Genomic DNA, 22121 nt, shown 5'->3' on the forward strand with positions numbered 1-22121 from the left:
GATGTTAATATTTTTTCTCGTTTTTCCAAGATTGTACAATGGAAATATATTGTTTAATTTCCATATGTCAATGCTGGACCGTGCCAAAAGACTTGAATTCGTGCGAGGGGACACAAACGAGTTGCTTGACAAGGCAGCTGAGGACCAAACATTCATCAAGCGCATCAATACTGGAGACGTTTCAAGGACATTTGGTCTACGAGTACGTAACCGAAACATGCCAAGGACTGTCAAACCGTCAGCATTCCTCCAAATTACTTCAAGAATATTTTCTGCTGCTACAACAACAACACGAAACGGGATTTATGAGTATGACAACGAAAGTATCTAATAATATATTGAATTACCATATAAAAATGAGATGAAACGAAAAAACCCCATTAAAGTCGGTATAAAATCAAGGCGATATTCATCGTTTTCGTTTATTACGGGGGTGTGAGTTTCTTACACAGGGCAAAACCATCAAAACCATTGAATCTACGTGAATAAATTTGTCATAAACATCCGATTTTTGGGCAGAAAATTCGGTCTTTCCGCTTCGAGGAACCGAAGGCAAGCCAAGGCTTATAACAAGTGTATGGAAAATTAGATTAGGGTAATACGACAAAGATAATAAATAAAGATAAATATAATACAAATTTTTATTAATATATGCGAAATTTTTGTGGTCAATCCGGATCAAATTTGATCATATATCATTGGTGTAATACTTGGATGATATATTATTATTGATATATATGATATGTTATAGTTTACTGATATTTTATCAGGCGTTTTTTTAATTTGGCAACCGCAATGCCACAGTTGCTTACATAGCAATTTCTAAACTCATCAACAAAATGTTTTTTTTTTTAATATTTTTTAATTAATTTATTTCCCTGAATTTATTTTCTTCTCGAACATTTTTGCGTGCCACAACTACACCCCCACGAACAGCACATTTGCTAAATTCGCATTTCACAATTCAATTGATTCGGGCATTGAACTTGAACCACGATGTCACAATCTCTTCGGGTGCCGCAAGCCAATAACACATTTCGGCATGAACTTCTATATACCATATGTATGTATGTATTTAAATGCGTACATACACATAGCTCCCATATAAATTAGCTAAGTCACCCACGCTTAAGAATCGTTTCACTCCGTTTGCTTAGCTCAATTGACAACGCGAATTTTCTTAGCTCAATTGAAGCTTAATACTTAATACGCTGCAGTTGGAGCTTGTACATACATAAGCAATGAACTTGATATTGTGCCTTGAAAATTTGCTACAAATCTTCATACGCACACGAGCATAAATACCTACACACACACCTACACTTGCTCCGCATACATCCAGATGCCCGTGCATATGCACTTTTATGCGAATAACTGCTTCTAAGCTCAATGTGCAAATGTATTTGTCGCAATAAAATACCACCTTCAATTAATTTAACGAGGTCATATGTGGGTCAGCAAACTCAGCTGCTCTAAATTGTGTTTAGTAGCACAAATTTATGTGTTATGCATACATAAATATATACATACTTGTAGATGTATATACATACACTTTTGTGTCTTACTGTAGTAAATAAAAAATAATAGAAAAATGAATAAAAAAATGTGTTTTTTCAAAATATTTTCATTTTTGTACTTCATTATTACTTTTAATAATAAATTAAGTATTTTAAACCATAATATTTGCTAAAAAAATTAAAATAAAAAAAAAATATTTCTTTTCTCTTTCGCTCTTAAATATATTATTATAAGTAATATCTAATTATCCTTGTGGCAGTAAAATATGATAGACATTATTTTGCACGGCACTTGCGGTGGCAACATTGTTGAAAGTCCGCACATTGCTGGCCTGATCCACCGATGCAACCGCTGTTGCGCTCACCGAGGTATGTATGACAATGTCCTGTGGGCGTGCCTCAACTGCCTGAATAGCAATAATAAATAAATAATAAAATTATATAATAAGTAATAAATAAAAAATCATTTAATAACAAAGCCATTCATACCAGGCAAACCCATAAAAATAGAAAAACACCGCAGAATTTCATCATCTTAGACACGCATGCAAGTTTGTATGTATGTATGTATGTAAGTGCGATTGCGCTAAGCTCACTGTCTAAGTACTAACGCAATAACAACTACTTCTGAGCAGCATGCGCTGTCAAATACAACTAATCTTACGAGCGCTTGACTTTAACGGTTTTATACGCGTCTACGTGCATAGTTGTGGATTAAGGGCTGCTACTCGCCACTAAGCTTGAGAATGTATAAATGTGTGTTGTTATTTGAGAGCACGTAGTCAAGAAAATTTGTTCGCGGAATAACAACAAGTCGCAGCTTTCACTGGAATATTATGACGGATTTATTAATTAGTGATAGCTGATTGATTTTTCCCTACCATAATTGTTGTTTATTGAATTTTGAATTTCTGGCACTACTTATAGAAAGTATGTACATATATATGCAGCGGTTATTGAAATTAAATTGTAAAACCTAATTGCGTTGATAATGATTTCTTATCAAGTGATTAATTTAATGCCCAATCATAGGGGCTTCGCGCTGTTGGATTGTATGGAGCATACAAGTAATACGTAAGTACTATGTAGGTTCGACCCCAATACTCACTTGAAATCAAAAAACACAAGAAAATAAGCAAGGAAGGGCTAAGTTCAGGTGCAACGAACATTTTCTACTCTTGTAGGAATCAAAGCCATGGAAATAGCTTAAGGCGTAAAATATCAAGCAGAGGATCGGAATCCAAGCGCTCATATACTGACCGACATATTCGTCATATGATTTGTTAGAAAAACGAAAATCATTATAAGTAGTACATGAGAGTTGGGATAGTACTAAAAAAGCAACAGGTTGCAGGAGTCAGCTGAAAAAGAAAAACTCTATTTTTAACCATGATACAACAGACGCCACAAAGAGCAAGGAAGCTATGCATCAGCCAAAATGTGGTTTGAAATCATAATCATACAGCTCTGTTTTTGAATTAAAAAATTTTATCCATCTCAAAATAATCAATACCAAAAAAATTTAAAAATTTATTCTATGCTATACATGGTCTCTAGTTTAAGCCTACTGCAATTAAATCCGTACTAAACCTTCAAAATATTTTCGGAGGCGATTTCCTTAAATATAACGGTAAATCAGCATTCACAATAGCTACCTTCGAGTCTTAAAGCCTTACTTTCCAACGAATCAAACTATACCAGTCGTTGAATCGGGCAATACTAGTGGTACTCTCACGCTCGAATTGAACGTGACATCTTTGTTGTTACTCTTACATATAACTTTTTTGACAATAGAGCAGAGAAATTGTGAATTGAAGACAGCTAATATTTCATTTGGGACAATTTTTTTGTCAGAGTGAGAGAAAAATAATAAATGTGACCTCTTTTTTTAGCAATTGTGTTTCATGACAATACATAGCATTGAAATAAGTCCACTTCTTCTACTGTTTTACAGTAATCTTTTGACAAGGAAATCAGGTCAGATCATATTGTATTGTACTATTAATCGAGTTTTTTGTTCATCTAGTTCTTATATTTTCATATTTCGTAGGGCACGCGGGAGAAAAAAATTCTGGAAAATAGGCGGGACCCCGCCCTCTAGTAAGTTTACTGTACAAATCTCTTAAATCACCAAAGTTATAGTCTTTCACTTTCCAGTATACAAATCAAGAATGGATCAATTGTCACAAGAAGTGCATTTCAGGCGTGTCACCTTATCACAAATTTTCTGAATCAAAATAAAGCTGTTCAAATCTCTAGGTACCGAATATGTAGACCCCAGTATCAATAGTTGATTTTTTACCGAAATTATCGGTCAAAGTGTGTGATATACTATATAATTGAAATTCCAAGAGAATCTTTTGCTGATAGTAAATAGTGTATCTGTGTACTACAAATGGACTGAATGGGGTCCTTTAGCTCCCATATACCTAATAAAAAGATTTTCGAATATCGGTGTGCCTTTATACCGACTATTTCGGCCAATGTGTAGTTATTCTAATCAAATTGAGATAACGTGTTTTTCTTATAACGGTACATATCAATTCTTAAAATGAATAAGATCGTGTGAAAACTTACCCCAGAACCCATATCAAACCTTATGTACCTCAAGGTACTTTCCTGACTTTTATCTTTGCAAGTTCCAAGGGTATGAAATGAATCTAGCTCTTCTTTACTTGTTTCACTATCATTTCCAATCTATTTAAACCGATTTTTCAAACTTTGTACACATTTTTGACACATAAAATACCTTCCCTACCATTTTTTATTTTTTTTTTTTACTTCAAGGGTGTTTTCCACCCGCAAAATGGCGGAATTTTTCAGTAGAAAATAGCAGTTTTCACTTTAAATGGCCGCCAAAAATTTTTAAATGAAAAAAAATTTATCAGAGAACGATGGGGAAAGATTTAATTATAATTTGACTAATTTTTCTTAGTTTTTTGTTTTCGGATAATTTCCAGGCAAGTTATGGTGAATACCGCAAAGTGTTTTTTCTCAAGACGTTCTGGGAGAAACTCTGTTACTTCTCCAATATTTCTGCATGAAAAAATTACCCTAGAATGTCAAAAGTACGCCCAGTAATATACAACAGGTGTGGAAATAACTCAATCCATATTTTAGAAAAAACCTTAAAATATTTTTATAATACTAGTTTATAAAGGAAAATTTATTTATATATATAATATATTTAGAATTATGTAAAACTATTAGTTCACAAGTCTCAGTTGAAGTAATTAAGTCACTAAATGCCATAATTCCATATGATTTCCGGCCACATTTCATCATCTCGACAGCAGAATGTGAAAAATGTTGTTCTGTACAACGCTCGATGTGGCAACGTTGCTAAAAGTACGCACACCATCACTGTAGTACACCGACGCGGTCGCGGAGGCGCTCGCATGTGTTTCAATAGTGATTTCTAGAGGACGCGACTCGGCTAACTGTAAACAAATAAATACTTATATATTGTTATGTTAAAGAAATCATCTATACATACCTGCAACAGTAGGCAGAGGCAGATGCTGAACAGTACTAAGGACAGATTAATAAATTTTGTCATTTTTGTGCGTGTGTCGACTAGTGGGTGCGATATCCAGCAGTGTTGATTAGGAAATGCTTAATGAAAATAATAACATTAGCTTTTTATAACAGTAAACATAATATCTGAGTCATACTTGCGGCTTCTGGCCGCACACCTGTGTCTGCAGCACGTGCATTTCACAGACAAGCGGCAAATAAACCCACCCATTAACTGCCTAGAATACTTTGAATGCAATTACCTGCGGCAATTAAAATCTTTTGAAATTTTGCATGCCAGCTTACAGCTTTCAAAGCTGCAATGGTGGGGTATTTTCTATTATTAAATCTTCCCAACTACTGTACCGTTGCTTGCGCACTCATTTTCACCTTACATAAAATGTAATTCTCGCTTATCGCGCCATTTATAGCGAATTCCCAATCATAATCGCATCAACTATTGCCCTCACAGACACCTGCTTGTGTGATGCACATCTTTATTGCTCACTATCAGCTGAAGCTAGTTTCCGTGAATTTTGAGTTTGAAATGACAAAGCTAAACTTTGGCCACACACATATTCAACGCTATTATAATTGCTTAGTTCTGTTGAAACAAAAGTTCATTAAGCGCAAATTGCATGTGTATAAAAAGCAACATCACTGGAATATTTGCATCAGTTCATCACGATAGCTCACACGCAGCAACAGCGCTAAAAATCCAAAAATAAAAACAACTCATCATGAATAAATCCTTGACTTGCGTGCTTCTGCTCTGCCTCTGCCTGTCACTGAAGGTATTTTTTGGAACTAAATACATTTTTTCACATAAACAAATTCTTATAATTTCTTAAATCTCTTACAGTTGGCGGCGGCGCGTCCCGAGGGCGTGGTGATAAGCAATTCGGTGAGCGCTGTGTCCACGGCCAACGTGAAAAATGATCCGAATCTGCGTTCATTCACGAATTTTGCCAATGCCAATTCGGTGCAAAAAGACTTGTATCACATACTTTGCAACTGTGGACCACAAGAGGAGAACTCAAGCAGTGCGGGACAAGACTGAACACTGTCATACTTAAAACCAAATACTATGCGTAATATTAAACTATTTTTAAGCAACTGTTAGAAAATTCAAAATAAATATACATATATTAGAGATAATTAAATATTATTATTCTTTTGATATTTTTGAGGGATTTACATTAAATTTAATTAAACATTATATGTTGCATTCAGGAAGTAAGTAATGTTAAGGGGTCAGTAGTATCTTTTTTCAAAAAAAATTTTTATTTTTTTGCATTTTCTGTCCCCTTATACCCTTACAATTAATGTATAAACCCACTTTACCATTGGAAGGTTTCGAAAAAGGCCCAAAAATAATAATACCGCTCGACGCTCAGAGAGCCCGAAGTGCACACCTCAAACTTTTGAACTCGTTTTCCTAAAACACACTTTTTTAAACTGGCGGACATGATTCCGTTCGAACTACTCAATCGATTTGCCTAATTTTTTTTAATGTTTACAAAACGCCTGGGTCTCGTCCCTACTAGATTCATAATTTTTTATAATTTATTGACAATGTTGTAACTAAATATATGTAAAAAAAACATGAAGAAAAATTAAAAAAAAAGAAGGTTAATTACTTTTTTATTTATCAACATTTTTTCATCATTCTAATAAAGACGATAACCATTAACGTATTTTGATGAATAAATTGGGTTTTTGTGTTTCGGGATGAGAAATCGTGTCCGCCAGTGAAAAACCGCATCTCATTCACTCAGCCATTTCTCCGACAGATGCCATCAAAAAATTTCAAAAAACAAATTTTATACACTCCACGATATACATATGTACCTCATGATATGTGAAAAAAATTCTATTGTAGAATAAAAATTTCTATGAAAAAAATGTCAAAAAAAAACAGGCCAGATTAGCCTACTGAGCTCTTAAGAAATTTTGAAGTTTTGGCGCTTTTTCGTAGTGGTCAGCATTGAAAATTCGAAAACTAGAATTTAAATCTTTCTAAGCATTACCACTCAACCCCTTCCATTCATTATTTCATTTGCCGCATATTCTTCATGCGCCGATATAGTTAATCGCTCAGTCAATAGCTTTAGGTCAAGCAGGGTTTTGAACTCACCCAGCACAACAAATAAAAATAAAACTGAAAGCAAATGTATTGCAAATTTAGAAAAAGCTTCAATACTAGCTAAGAGCTTTTCAGCTTGATTTTACAGTAGCAAAAATGCCATATGCAAAAAACTTTATTTATATGTATATAAGATAAGACTATATTATAATTGAGTTCGTCGACCTGTGAGTGCAACGGTACATGAAACTTGCGATTAACTTCATGTCGAAACTATTTACTGTCTACGGGCCTGATCATGTAATTTAGTTTTTCCAAACTTCTAAACATTAGTTTAAAACAAAATCTTATAGATTATACACATTTACTTTAAAATTATAATATTTTCGGATGTCTGCTACTATTCATACTATATTTTTTATTTTGAACATTCCAAGGTTAACCTTCTCTTTCTTCACCTGGTCTTTCCAACCCAGTGGAGACTTTCTCTTTTTCTGCTTCCCCTGGGTGTACTGCGTCGAAAACTTTCAGAGCTGAAGTACTTTCTTCCATTCGGACGTTATGACCTAGCCAGCGTAGCCGCTTTCTCTTAATTGGCCGAACTATGAATAATAAGTGACTCATAGAGTTTGGTTTTTGTTCGTCAAGAGAGGGCTTTACTTCTCAATTGCCTACTTAGTCCGCAGTAGCACCTATTGGCGAGAGATATTCTGCGTTGAATATCGAGGCTGACGTTGTTGTTGATGTTGATGCTGGTTCCAAGATAGACGAAGTCATCTACGACTTCAAAGTTATGACTGTCAACAGTGATGTGGGAGCGTAGTCGCGACTGCGACAACTGTTTGTTTGATGACAGGAGATATTTCGTCTTGCTCTCGTTCGCCACTAGACCCATTTGCTTCGTTACAAAAATCGTATAGATTATATATTCTTGAAAATTGTCACATTTTTGGAGCACAAAATAATACGTAAATGTTGGTAACAAAGCTCTCTTACTAATTTTTTTAATACTTTTAACTCATAAAAACTTAAGATAGTAAAAAAAAATTATTCATCATAAAGATTAGTTGTCATGCTTCTTAGATATTAATAACAAAATCATGTATGGTCTAAAATACATATAACAGTATAACTCTTTGAAAATCAATAATCATATTAATAGCAGTGGGGTCTCTTATTTCGCCTCTCCACGGTCAAATTGGTCATAGTACACTACTAAACTTCTGCTTGACTACCGTATTCCACAGACTTTGCCTCATATGACTTCTTTTTGTCTCCAAACCTAAAAATTCCCCAAGAGGGCAGGCGTTTTAGTTGAAAGTATGTTAAGTTATCGTGAATTGAGCCATTTGTGTGTTCTTTGTGTCATAAGCAACTTAGTAGGAACAACTAATCATAAAAATATGGGAATCTCCCTCATAAATGCTAAATGGGTCTGTACTCCAACTACCAAAGTAAAACATCCACAACAAACATTATTAATAGAAAACAAGTTTTAAATCAATTCATACACAAGTACGCCTTCTTATGCATAAAGTTAATTCCTGATACTGATAATGTCAGAGCATGAGAGTATCGAGCAAAGCTAAATCGCAGCAAAACCTGTTTTTATCAAAGCGCGCATTGCCACCGCAAATTAAATGGAAATGGTATTGAAATGTTACAAAAATAAAATATTTACGATTAATAATGATGAATGTACTTATGATGCTATATAAAATTGCACAATGATTGTCTGACCATTCAGTTGTTGAAAGCACACTCGCAACGTAAGAAGCAACTGAGTACAGCAGATATTTTATGTATAGCAACAATGGTGGAATTCTGGGGCATATTTGTGGTATTTTCTGCTTGCGCTGCAATCCAGGTATGTTAGCTCCTACAAAATTATGCCACAAAGTATTGCAATGTTTTTGCTGCGCTTTACAGCTGACTGAGTCGCGAATTCAGCACGCTTACCGTCCAACCAGCCTCAGCGACTCCGACGAATTATCGGACATATCAAATAGTATAAGCGACTCGTCCAAAGATGATTCAGGTTCATTTATACAAGCAAATATGTATGAGGACATTTCGGTTACTTCTACGCGTGCAACGCAAGAGACGCAAGCAAATACAGTACCTCACGTGGAACATTCAACAGTAAACGAATCAACCGAATCAAATGTGGAGATCACAACCCCTAGCGCAACTACACGGAAGATACGTTTGAGCTTAGTTGAAAGACGTGAAGCATTAACTGAACTTACCGGAAATCTCATAGCTACATATCGGAAAAATTACGTGGGTAAACCACGTGACATCTTGAAGAAACTTATCCTTGAACTCGAAGCGTCAAGGGCGAAAAGTGACGATGTTAAAGAGAGACTAATTGAATTAAATAATACTCTAAAAGAACTGACGGCTTTTAACATTGAATCCGATGACTTAGAAGAAGCCGTCGATATTGTCCATGAACTAATTGACGAACTTGATTACCCTGAGGATGAGCCACCACAAGTGATCGCCGCACTCAGAAAAGTTGGTTGGTTGGACATGCGTTACGAGTTGGACGATGAAACACTTGCAATTACTGATAAATTTGGCAAAGCATTCAATAAATTTGTGGCTACGCTAACGCCGTGGGAGCGACTGACGGAGGCCGGCTTAGTCGATCTGAACAGACGTTTCAATGAGGTCCCAACTGATGACAAATGGGATTTGTTCACTGAGTTTTGGACATATGTAACAGAGAGCTATAACTAACGTAATAAGAACTTGTATAAGCAGATCTCTTTTATATAGAATAATATTATTTGTTGACTTAACATTGAAGAAATATAAAAATTTGTTAAATAAAAAGATTTATATAAAGTCGTAAAATCAGGTTTTAAATTTATAAATTTCATCAAGGCCTAAATTTTTATACTTATGTACGACGTTTTTATTTCTAAAATAGAGCACTTTTTTGACATAAGCGTCAAAACCTTGTTCGTCAAAAATTGTATTTTATTTTTCTAATGAAATCCAGAGAAAATTTTTTTAGCATATGGTATGTGGTATTGGCGAAAAGAGATACAAGATACTACATATAATTATTTTCGGTTTTCGAACAAACCTTATGCCGAATATGTCTACTCAGTGTGTGAATTAAGCACAGTGTAAAATCGACCACTTGCACTAACCAAAAGGAAAAAATAAAATACCTACGTGTTTTTTTACGGAATTACAATTTTTTTTTATTCACTCGATCGCGGAAATACTGTCTTTACAAAATTTTGAAACTGATAATTTGAAAATCTTAACTTGACTACCGAATTGGTCGAACAACGCGTCATCGTTTCTGTGCGATCGGTATCAAAAAAGAGACTGGGCCGCTAATCCTTGTTCCTTTTTGTTGAGGTTCGGTCTGGGTGTTGGTATGGTGAATGATGTGTAATGTGTGTTGTAAAATGCATTGTGTCAGTGTTGTGCATCTGCATAATGTTGTGTGCCAATGTGGTGTGGGGAGGCACATTTGGCCACGCAGTATATGGACATATAAAATTGCACGCATTCCGATCCTCTAGTTGATGTTTATACCCTCTATGGTTTTAATTCCTGTAAGTTGCAAAATGTTCGGTTGCACACGAACTTAGGCGTTCCTGACTTAAAACTTATTTTAAAATGTATTTAATTGTAATCGAAAAAAAAATCCCTCGATCAATCACGAGGTCATCCTATTTAGAAGAAATGTAAAAAATTATTTCAGAAAAACACGGTCAAAGACTGAATTAACGGACCGGTCTCGCCTGACCTGTGATTTTCTATATTTCTTTTTCAATTGATTATGTTATTTATGCTACCACTCTAGGAGCAAAGTCGGGCAATGCTGAAATCATTGTTACTGCATACGATCCAAATTCGAAGCATCTCAAGGTACATCTAGTCGATTACCGAGTACTAATATTATATGAAAATCGAAACACTTGAACTTCTCTGTTTTAAATATCCACGATAGACGAACTATCAACAGACTGGTGACCTCGAGAGCAGTAACATCAGGTACTGAGATTCAAAAAGAACTGAAGAGGACTTACTACGTGTAGAATTTGCTAAAGCGCATCAAAACTGGACTCCAGAACAATGGGCGATTGTATTTTGGACTTAGTCTTCAGGGTTCAGAAGGAATACGTTACATTTAGGAGAAGTCATTAAAGACCATTACCAGCCGCGATTTCATCCCAACACTCGAATTTGGGGGTGATAAAATCATTTCTTTGGCTTTCGTTTAAGTGGTGTTGGGGATCTAGTTTTAGTAGAGGGAAATATGGATGTGAATGTATACTATATATAAACATATTAGTGGGGGGGGGAGATACCTTTAGTACCATGAAAAAAGAGAATTTTTTTCCAATTTTATTATGGAAGAATAAAATCAGATCACATTCGATTTTTTTGTATATTAAGAGGTATTATTGACCTATAAAATAAAAACTATTTTATGTCAAAAAAAGCAAAATGGCAGAAAAATCAACGATCCCGTTGATTGACATTTTTTTGCGGCCGTCAACTTCCTGACTATGCTTTTTATCTGAAACGAAAGAAGTAAATTTTTGAGTTTGAGAGACCACTTGAGTATAAAATTGTCTATAAAATACGCTTTAGTTCAATTAAATCAGTTAAATAATTCGCTCGAAAATTTGACCTGTTTTTTATTTAAAAAAAAGTGGTACACAATTATGGTAGTCCACCGGAAACAAAAGCGGAAAGGCTAAATGTGTATGTAGTAAGTATGGACCTCGAACAAGAATGTGAAGATTTAGTAAATAGCGATCCCCAGAGGATTGAAGCGATGATTGCGGCCAAAGGAGGCTATACTAAACACTAAAACGGTAAAAATTACAATGTATCAAAACTGAGCAAGCACAAATAAAAAGACTGAAGTCTAATAAATCACCTTGGTTTGACCTTATTACCAGCGAAATACTAAAACAGCTTCCTCAAAACTTTATACGTAAAATTACGGCTATAATGAACACTACTATTAATCTACAATACGTATATATTTACTGGAAACAAAATTAAGATGCTTTTAGAGAAAGAATATTACAATATCTTAAAGCATACCTTTCTGACAGTTTTTTCGGTTTAAGCATGTAGATGTGTACTCTGATTTAAAGAAAATAAATGCTGGTGTTCCCCAAGGTGATGTGTTAGGACCCATCCTATACCTACTATTTACCTGACGATGAAAAAAAGGTGTTACATACTGTCCACGATCTTCTATTGACAGACTGTCAGTTGAAAATGTTCTCTACGGTCGCATTGCAACCAGATTACCGCGTTTCCTCACTCAAGATAAGAAGAACAACTTTGAGATCACTCCACAAAGAGTTTTGGCATTTTTTAGGTGCAATCAGATGGAGTTCATGCGTTGTTTCAGTTCGAAACAGTGAACTTTAAAGACGAACTAACTTTGAAGATGACGAAGACTGTCCTATCAACTAGTCAGGGAATGGCCACAATTTTCTCTGTTTCTAAGTTGGCTTCCTGGAGAATTAGTTTGGCTTATTTGATTTGTCACAGGGTTATAATAAGCTGAATTATGGCGAAGACGGTCCCCTATCTTCACCGACGAATTAGGCTACGAAGAAGATTTTGCTTCGGGCGACTACTTTTTGCTTCGAAACTTTAAGAAGTCTCAAGCTGAGCCGAAATTTGAGTCGAATGTTTGTATGTTAAATAATTGTTAATTGGACCACTGGTATTGTTTGAATCTTTAGAACATTTTATCATCTGGACACATCACAAACTCATAAGCAGTAAAATCGATGTATATACAGTTACGGAAACAGATAACAACGGAACGTACAAGTACCGAGAAAAGCTAAATCGCAGCAAAACCTGTTTTTATCAAAGCGCGCATTACCACCGCAAATTAAATGGAAATGGTGTTGAAATGTTACAAAAATAAAATATTTACGATTAATAATGAATAATGTACTTATAATGCTATATAAAATTGCACATTGACTGCCTGATCATTCAGTTGTTGAAAGCACACTCGCAACGTAAGAAGCAACTGAGTACAGCAGATATTTTATGTATAGCAATAATGGTGGAATTCTGGGGCATATTTGTGGTATTTTCTGCTTGCGCTGCAATCCAGATATGTTAGCTCCTACAAAATTATGCCACAAAGTAATGCAATGTTTTTGCTGCGCTTTACAGCTGACTGAGTCGCGAATTCAGCACGCTTACCGTCCAACCAGCCTCAGCGACTCCGACGAATTATCGGACATATCAAATAGTATAAGCGACTCCTCGAAAGATGATTCGAGCACATTTATACAGACAAATTTGTATGAGGACACTTCGGTTACTTCTACGCGTGCAACGCAAGAGACGCAAGCAAATATAGTACCTCACGTGCAACATTCAAGAGTAAACGAATCAACCGAATCAAATGTGGAGATCACAACCCCTAGCGCAACTACGAGTACACCGAAGATACGTTTCAGCTTAAGTGAAAGACGTGAAGCATTACATGTATTAACCTACTATCTCTTGTTGGAATATTCGAAAGATTACGTTAGTAAAACAAGGAACGTCATGAAGAAACTTATTCATGAACTCGAATCGTTAACCGAGAAGAGTGACGATGTTAAAAAGCGACTAACTGAACTAAAAGCTACTCTAAAAGAATTGGAAGGCTTCGATATAGAACCCGATAACTTAGAAGAAGCCTCAGAAATTGTCACTAAACTGAATCATGAGCTTGATGAACCTGTAAATGAGCCACTAGAGGTGGTTGCCGCGCTCAGAAAAGTTGGTTGGATGGACATGCGCTACGAGCTGGGCGATGAAATGTCTGCAATTACCGATAAATTTGTCATAGCATTCAATCAGTTTGTGGATACGCTAACGCCGTGGGAGCGACTGACGGAGGCCGACTTAGTCGATCTGAACAAGCGGTTTAACGACGACACAACTGTTGACCGATGGGATTTGTTCCCTGATTTTTGGAAATATTTAACAGAGAGCTATAACTAACGTAATCGGAGCTTTTATAAACGGATCTCTCTAATTTTGTATAAGATGATATTATTTGTTGACTTGTAGAAATTTTATTAAAGTCTTAAAAACAAGTTTTAGATACAAAAATGTCAATAAATTACTTTTATTTTTGTACTATGCTTTGAACATAACTATTTATCTCTTGAATAACTTTTTTGACATAATGATTGGATATTGTAACGCATCGTTGAAACGATGTGTCTCGTTTACACGATGCTTGATATTGCTTTTTCGCTGAACGAGAATTTCTCGCGATTAACAAGTAGTTGGATTGCTAACAATAATTGCAGCAACATCATTAACGGTGGGTGCATTGAATCTTCGCACATGTTCAGCTGTTGGGCTACAATCAATATATGTTTGTCCTTGTATCTGTAATTGCAAACAATCATTTGTTGAAGAATAAGATGTAACTTCTGATCGTGTGCCATTGGTTATGTGTATCTTTTACCTTGCAAGGCGACATGAAGCCGCCTTCTCGAATGATATTAGACCCCAAGGGAAGTCATGCGAAAGCAGTTATTGTATCCAAGGATGTGTTGAAGAAAATGGCTGGAATCGGGATCACTTCCATCGGACAATGGTTTCAGTGGCTGTCGTGGTGTAAGTAATGGATTCAGTTTGACTTTTCCACTTGCGCAGCACAATCCAGCCGTTTTTCTTTTGAACTTTAACGCTTTGTAATATCGGCAAATAGTCGTCATTAGTCCAATATCTAAATTTTCATCATCACTGTAGTTTGCAGTGGGATCATATTGGAATGCCAAGCGATTATATGACGCCAATGATCTTCGTGTCCTCACACTTTGTCTCAATCGGGCATTTTCTCTTATTATATTTTGTCTTTCTTGTGCGGCGGCCGATGTTCGCACGTCGTCCTCTACGCATTTTGCACGATCCACATAATTTACAGAGCTCAACTTACCACCTTAACGACAAATGCCTGCTGTTGAAATTGAATAAAAATTTGCACAATACACGTGATTGATTTGATGGTTTCCAATTGAAATGTTAAGAAACGAATAACTTATTTTTTTTTTTAATTTTTTTGCCACAATTTCACAGTGGACACAATATCGGTTTGTCACATGAAATTAACTGAGCAGAGAACAATGAGTAGCTGTCAAACAATGTACCACGTACCGGCGCCATCTACTTAAAATATTGGTTTGTGGTACATGCTATGTATCACAGATGACGCTGTATGTAAAAAAAAGATTTTCCCGCTTTTCTGTTGAAATTTTTCCTGAATTTTCTTTGCTATAAACCCGACCTTTCCAACGAATGCAAGACCGTGGAAATCGGTTCGTGCGTTCTGGAGTTATAGGGTCAGAAAGGAAAACCCGACTTATTATTATATAGTAGATAAGGAAAATTTTCCCTCAAATATTTGCATCAATAAGTGTGCTATTTTTCTGTACAAAGCTGTATGTAATATACAAACATATAATTATTTGTAACAAACCTTATGCCGAATATATCGCTACGGTTGAGGTTTATATCTTAAGGTATTTCCATGGTTTTGATTCCTGCAAGTTGCAAGCCTACTACTACTTTCACCATTTTTTCATATAATATATGTATTATTTCATTAAAAAATATTTGGAAAAAGATGATCATATTATTGTCTGAATTTTTTCTGGAAATTCAGCTTTTAGCAGCTGGTTTTCGCAGGGACGGCCCAAAAAGGTCTCCTCACGGTGCTGAGCATAACAGACAAAGGATTCATCTATAATTAAATTTCAACAGTTAGTAGATGAGTATAGGTCATAAGCAATCAAAGGATTTGGAAAGAAATTAATTTTTGGCAAAGTTGTAAATAAAACAGTATGATTTTAGAACTAATTTTTATCACACATTTCCTTGATATCAAAGTCATACTAATGTCGAGCTTTAAGACATTTTTATTGGTCACCATAAAATTCAAATGCGTAGTAAGCATTAGTATACTATATACGATTTTTTTTTTAGCATTTCTTGGGCATTGTTATGTATAAATCCGTTGAGTGCCCTTAAAGATGTGAGATGGGACCAATATGGATACCTGCAGGTTTTGGCTGACAAACAGATGATATGCAAATTTACAAAGGTTAACATTAAAGAGTTGTGAAAAATATGAAGTAAATTTGTGTTATAATAATTTCTTAATAATAGTTGCAGTAAGCAGTAAATCGACCTGGTTTTTAACTATCTACAGCTGTTACAGCCAAGATTTCATAGGAAACGAATTTAAAATCGATCTATATATAGGTACTGATACAGATATTAACAGAACGTGGGAGTATATAGAACAGCTAAATCGTAGCAAAACTGGTTTTTATGAAAGCATTGCCACCGCTAATTAAATGTAAATGATATAAGATCTTAGAAAAATTAAATATTTACGATGAATAAGGAAGAATGTACCGACTTATGATACTATATAAAGTTGCGATTTGATTATCTGTCTATTCAGTTGTTGAAAACACACTCGAAATTAAAGAAGCAGCTAAGGTCAGCAAAGATTATAAGTAGAGCAAACATGGTGAATTTCTGGAGCATCATTGTGGTATTTTCTGCCTGCGCAGCTTTTCAGGTACGTTAGGTCCTTGAAAATTATATCACACAAAAAACTAATGTAATGTTTAATACCTTACAGCTGGCAGAGTCGCGAGTTCAGAATGATTACCGTTCTTACAGCCTCAGCTACTCAGACGAATTAGCGGACAATAGTTTGAGATTAAGTGAGAGACGTGAAGCATTATATCTATTTACCGAAAATCTGCATATTGAGTATTCAAACGGCTACGCTAACGCCGTGGGAGCGACTGACGGAGGTCGGCTTAGTCGATCTGAACAGACGTTTCAATGAGGTCCCAGCTGATGATAAATGGGATTTGTTCGATGAGTTTTGGACATATTTCTAGTACTATATAACTATACCTAACATGATACGAACTTATATACCAAGATCTCTCTTATGCTATACTTATTTACATTATTTACTGACCAACCTGTATAAAATTTCTCATAAAATTTTTTATATATATGTTAGGGTGCTTTAAAAAAATTTCTTACATTTTTTGATCAACCTTACCCCCACAAATGTTAGTGATAGACAAACAAAAAATACTCCATCATGCCAGGCGCTGTAGCTTTAATCTAAGGGGTCGCTATTTTTTTTTAAGTTCCCGTACATTTAACATAGGAATTTTCGTTTTTTCATTCAAACTAAGATTTCACCAACTAATTTTCGTTTCTCAAAATAAACCATAAAATTTTTAAAGTTTGAAAAGTGAACTTTATGAATATGTTATGGTAATTTTTGAGGAACGAAAAATAGTTGGTGAAATCATAGTTTTAATGAAAAAACGAAAATTTCTATGGTAAATGTATGGGAACCTAAAAAAAAAAACTAGCGACCCTTTAGAATAAAGCTACAGCGCCTGGCTTGAGAGAAAATTTTTTGTTTGTCAATCACTAACATCTGAGGAGGTAAAAGTAGAAAAAAAGATTTAAAAAAATTTTTTGAAGCAGCCTAATATTCATATTACTTTAATAAAATCTTTGAACTTTAACGTTGCAATGAAAATGACTTACATCTAATTAATTTTTAATTTCCCACTTACAAGGAAGCGTAGCGTCACGAATGAATAGTATATGATTAATGAATGTTGCTGCAGTGCATCTGTTTACTTCAGCCACTACAATATGTCATGAAACCTATGAATGGCGATGAGTCTTGGATCTCTGCTTAAGACGTGGCAACAGAAAATACAACGATGAATGTCGTGTCATAGTTGAACGCTCTCTATTAAGCGGAAAACTTTATTAACTGGACAGAAAGGATGGTAATATATAAATATATATACTAGAGGACCTGTCCACGCTTCACTGTGGCTGATACATAGATAATACTACTACTACATGATTTCTATTAGTTGCATTATAATTATTAGTTAATGAGATATAGCATTTGAAGCAACTTGTGTTAGTTTACAAAAAAATGAATCATAGAGCATTTCGTGTGTTAATAAAGCATGAATTTTTGGGGGAAATGCTGTTGAATTTGGGCTCAGGGAAATCCACCGATGAAAAGATATTTGCTAAGTTTAAAGAGGCGAAAGCTTTGCGCAAAGTGGGTGCTTCGCAAGTTCGTAATCCAACAAAAACAACGAATAACTGATTCTGAGAAGTGTTTGAGTGCTCTTTAGTCGTAATAAAACCGAGTTTTTGCGTCGGTGTGTGATAATAGAAACATAGCTTCATCATTTCCCACCGAAGTCTGCACATGATAAACCGTTTCTCCGGCGTGGAAAGACGAAAAGGTCCGCTGCAAAGGTTACGACATCAGTTTTTTGGGATGCACGTGGTATAATATTATAATATTGTATAAGTATACATAACCGGCTTGACAAGCTGAGTCGGATTTGTCATGTCCATCTGTCTGTCTGTCCATTCTTTCGCCCATCTGACTGCATATACTTGAACTAGACCGTCAGGAATCGGTTGTATGAGAGATTGCTATTGCATATACATACATACATAGCTGTCATACAAACTGAGTTATCAAAATCAAGTTCTGTTAAGAATTTTTGTTTTATTTGTGAAAGGTTATCGGTGCAATCGAAATTAATGTTTAAGGATGGAAACGAGTTATCTGTGGTTGTCCATAAATAAAAAAAAATAATTACATATTTCTGATTTCACAGTATGGATTTAGCGGTTTATTGCAATACTGAGTATTTTCATAAAATAAGAACTTTATATTATTTGCGCTAAAAAGATTAATTATTGACTTAGTAATTGTAGGAATTTATATATGTACATAGGAGGGCGGTTCGAAAAGCACGTAGCCTCACCATTCGATGGCACGATTAACGACATTTGTCCATACACATCAGTTAGTTAGGTAAGAGAGCGGTTTATGAGGCTCTGAGGAACTGAGGGGCTGTTTCGTATGTACACACTCATCATTTACATAGGTACATATACTTTTACGGGGTTTCAGACGTTTGTTTCTTGGTGTTACAAACTTCGTTGAAGTTTAGCTTTTCTGCTGCTACTTTAATGACGAAGACACCGCTTAGGGGGTTATAGCCGAGTTAACAACAGTGCGCCAGTCATTTCCTCCTTTCGCAATTTGGCGCCAATTTGAGATTCCAAGCGAAGCAAGGTCCTTCTCCACTTAGTCTTTCAAACGGATTAGTTATTCAGAGCAAGAGCGTTTTAATCCATTCGCGCGACGTGACCTTGCTAGCGTAGCCGCTGTCTTTTAATTCACTGAACTATGTCAATGACAGCTCATCGTTCCATCGAATGCGATATTCGACGTGGCCAACGCGCAAGGAACTATAAATCTTTTGCAAAATCTTTCTCGCGAAAACTCGCAACGTCGTCTCATTAGATGTTGTCATCGTCTATACCTCTACACCGTATAGTAGGACGGGTATAATGGGAATAATGAGTGACTTATAGAGTTTGGTTTTGCGAGGATACCAAGTTCTGACATAGAGGCAGTTCCTATTCGTACTGTCAAAAGGAACTTTAAATTTAACGAAGAGGTGGGGTGTGTAGCTCCTCTTTACACGGGTCTTTTCCAAGATTTGGCACATGGTATATATCTGGTCAGTTGTTGATTTTCCAGGCCTAAAACCACACTGATAATGACTAATCACTTTGTTGACGGATGGCTTTAATCTTTCACACAATAAGCTCGAAAGAACCTTATACGCGATGTTGAGGAGGCCTATTCCACGATAATTGGCGCAGATTGTGGGGTCTCGCGTTTTATGGATTGGGACGAGCACACTTCGATTGTTGGGCATGCTTTCGTTTGACCATATTCTACAAAGAAACTGATACAAACACTTCATCGCTCCATAATACTTTTCTCCAAAAATTTTCATCACTCCCTAAATGAGTTTTAGCAAAAGTTATTCGCGCTTTTATATTTTATTTCATTAGAAACTAGCTGACCTAGCAGCCGTTGTCCGACGTGAAATTAAGTGTTTTGAAATGAAAATAAAGTTGAATTTATATTGTGTTGAAAAACATTTATTTGCGATTTTTCTATATTTTTTTAATGTTGCGCAGCTTGATAAACAAAATTGTTTGATTTCCGTTCTGGTGCGTAAATGTACAGAGAATATGGGTTTGCAACTCGTGAACACGCCACGTATATCTGGCTGTGTGAGAAACATAGCAATTCCAGGTTTATGCCACACTCTTTTAGCGACTATTCTCGTGTCCTATTGATTGTCATCGCAAATGCAATTTTCCCTGGAAACTGAAGACGTTTGAATTGAAATGGCTATCCCCTTGTATTCGATAACTGTCTCACAATCAGTCGGGTTCCATTACACAGTTTCGGCGTATGAAGATTGTGAAACATAATAATGACAGATCCAACTTTGAATGCTGCGGCATACCAAGCGTCTCTAAAGAATTTAGCTATTCCACTGGATAAGGATGTTGAGGTTTATACGAGTACCTTACGTTGCAAGAGTATAAAATGTTCGGTTGCGCCCGAACTTAGCCCTACTTTCACTATTATTTCCCAAAATTATATGAATTATTTTATTAAAATTATTTAGCAAAATATGATCATATTATTTTCTGAATTTTTTCTAGAAATTCAGCTATTAACAGCTGGTTTTCGCAGGGACGGCCCTAAAAGGTCTCCTCATGATGCTCCGCATGACAGCCGAAGGATTCATCTATAATCAAATTTCAACAGTTAGTAGATGAGTAAAGGTGACAAGCAATCGAGGGATTTGGAATAAAATTAATTTTTGGCAAAATATAAATAAAACAGTATGATTTTAGGACTAATTTTCATAACAAATTTTCTTGGAAAATTTAATTGCAATCGAAAAAACAAATCTTTCGATTAATGTCGACCTTTAAGACATTGTTATTGGTCACCATAAAATTAAATGCGTAGTTAGCATTAGTATATATGTACGTTTTTTTAGCATTTCTCGGACATTGTTATGTGTAAATACGTTGATTGACCTGAAAGATGTGATGTGGGACTAATACGGATACCTTCTGGTTTTGACTGACAAATAGATTAAATTCTAATTTAATAATTGCTTAATAATCGTTTCAATACATTCTCGTTGACGTCGATGATTCGATCATTGTTTTGACAACTGGATCGCGCTGTAAAATTATAGAGCGCTTATAGCTATAAACGTTGATTTTTCTACTGAAGAAGACAAGCGTCTACCACGGAGGTTAACGTGACCAAAGTCCTCGATCTTTCTTTCGAAACAGTGAACTTTAAAGATGAACCAGCTTTGAATATGGCGAACACTGTCCTATTAACTAGAAGGGGAATGGCCACAATTTTCTGGGTTTCTACGTTGGCTATGGGGAATGTGAGTATGTTAAATAATTCTTAGTTGGACCACATATGTTTTGTTTGAAACTTCAGCAACAACTCATCATTTTGACATCCTCACACCCTCATAAGCAGTAAACCTACCTGGTTATACCCTTAACAGGGTATATTAAGTTTGTCAAGAAGTTTGTAACACCCAGAAGGAAGCATCGGAAACCCTATAAAGTATATATATAAATGATCAGTATATAGAGCTGAGTCGAATTAGCCATGTCCGTCTGTCTGTACGTCTGTCTGTATATATACGAACTAGTCTCTTAGTTTTTAAGATATCGCTTTGAAATTTCGCAAACGTTATTTTATCTTCAAGAAGCTGCTCATTTGTCGGAATTGCCGACATCGGGTCACTATAGCATATAGCTGCCATACAAACCGAACGATTGGAATCAAAGGCTTGTATGGAAAGCTTTCGCATTTGACGTGGTATCTTCACGAAATTTGGCATGGATTACTGCTTGAGATAACAATATAATCTGCAACGAAAATGTTCAGAACGGATTACTATAGCATATAGCTTCCATACAAACTGAACACAAAGTTACTAACGGAAATGCACCTGTGAAGGGTATTTAGCTTT

At 35.5% G+C, this 22121-nt stretch overlaps 2 protein-coding genes and 2 long non-coding RNA genes across 5 annotated transcripts in view; 2 read left to right on the forward strand and 2 right to left on the reverse strand.

The window, feature by feature from the left end:
- Positions 1-22121, forward strand: part of LOC115066582 (uncharacterized) — a 70524-nt gene that overhangs the window by 5402 nt on the left and 43001 nt on the right. The window lies entirely within an intron of this gene.
- Positions 1607-3067, reverse strand: LOC125779491 (uncharacterized). Its single transcript, XR_007423280.1, has 2 exons — positions 2007-3067; positions 1607-1924 (listed from the first exon to the last, which is right to left on the reverse strand). It is a non-coding gene; the product is annotated as an uncharacterized LOC125779491 (long non-coding RNA).
- On the reverse strand, positions 4652-5520 carry LOC125779502 (uncharacterized). The gene is made up of 2 exons (XR_007423284.1): positions 5014-5520; positions 4652-4957 (listed from the first exon to the last, which is right to left on the reverse strand). It is a non-coding gene; the product is annotated as an uncharacterized LOC125779502 (long non-coding RNA).
- LOC105232377 (uncharacterized) lies at positions 8829-14288 on the forward strand. 2 transcript variants are annotated; one of them, XM_049460771.1, is made up of 2 exons: positions 8829-8986; positions 13312-14288. In XM_049460771.1, exons 1-2 carry the CDS (start codon positions 8933-8935, stop codon positions 14131-14133), a joined length of 876 nt encoding a protein of 291 aa, XP_049316728.1. In that variant the 5' UTR covers positions 8829-8932; the 3' UTR covers positions 14134-14288. The 2 variants fall into 2 exon arrangements, with proteins under 2 accessions (XP_049316728.1, XP_011212339.2); XM_011214037.4 differs by lacking the exon at positions 13312-14288 and adding an exon at positions 9049-9889.

The sequence above is a fragment of the Bactrocera dorsalis genome, chromosome 1 (genome assembly GCF_023373825.1).
Source record: "Bactrocera dorsalis isolate Fly_Bdor chromosome 1, ASM2337382v1, whole genome shotgun sequence".
Classification (NCBI taxonomy): Eukaryota; Metazoa; Arthropoda; class Insecta; order Diptera; family Tephritidae; genus Bactrocera; species Bactrocera dorsalis.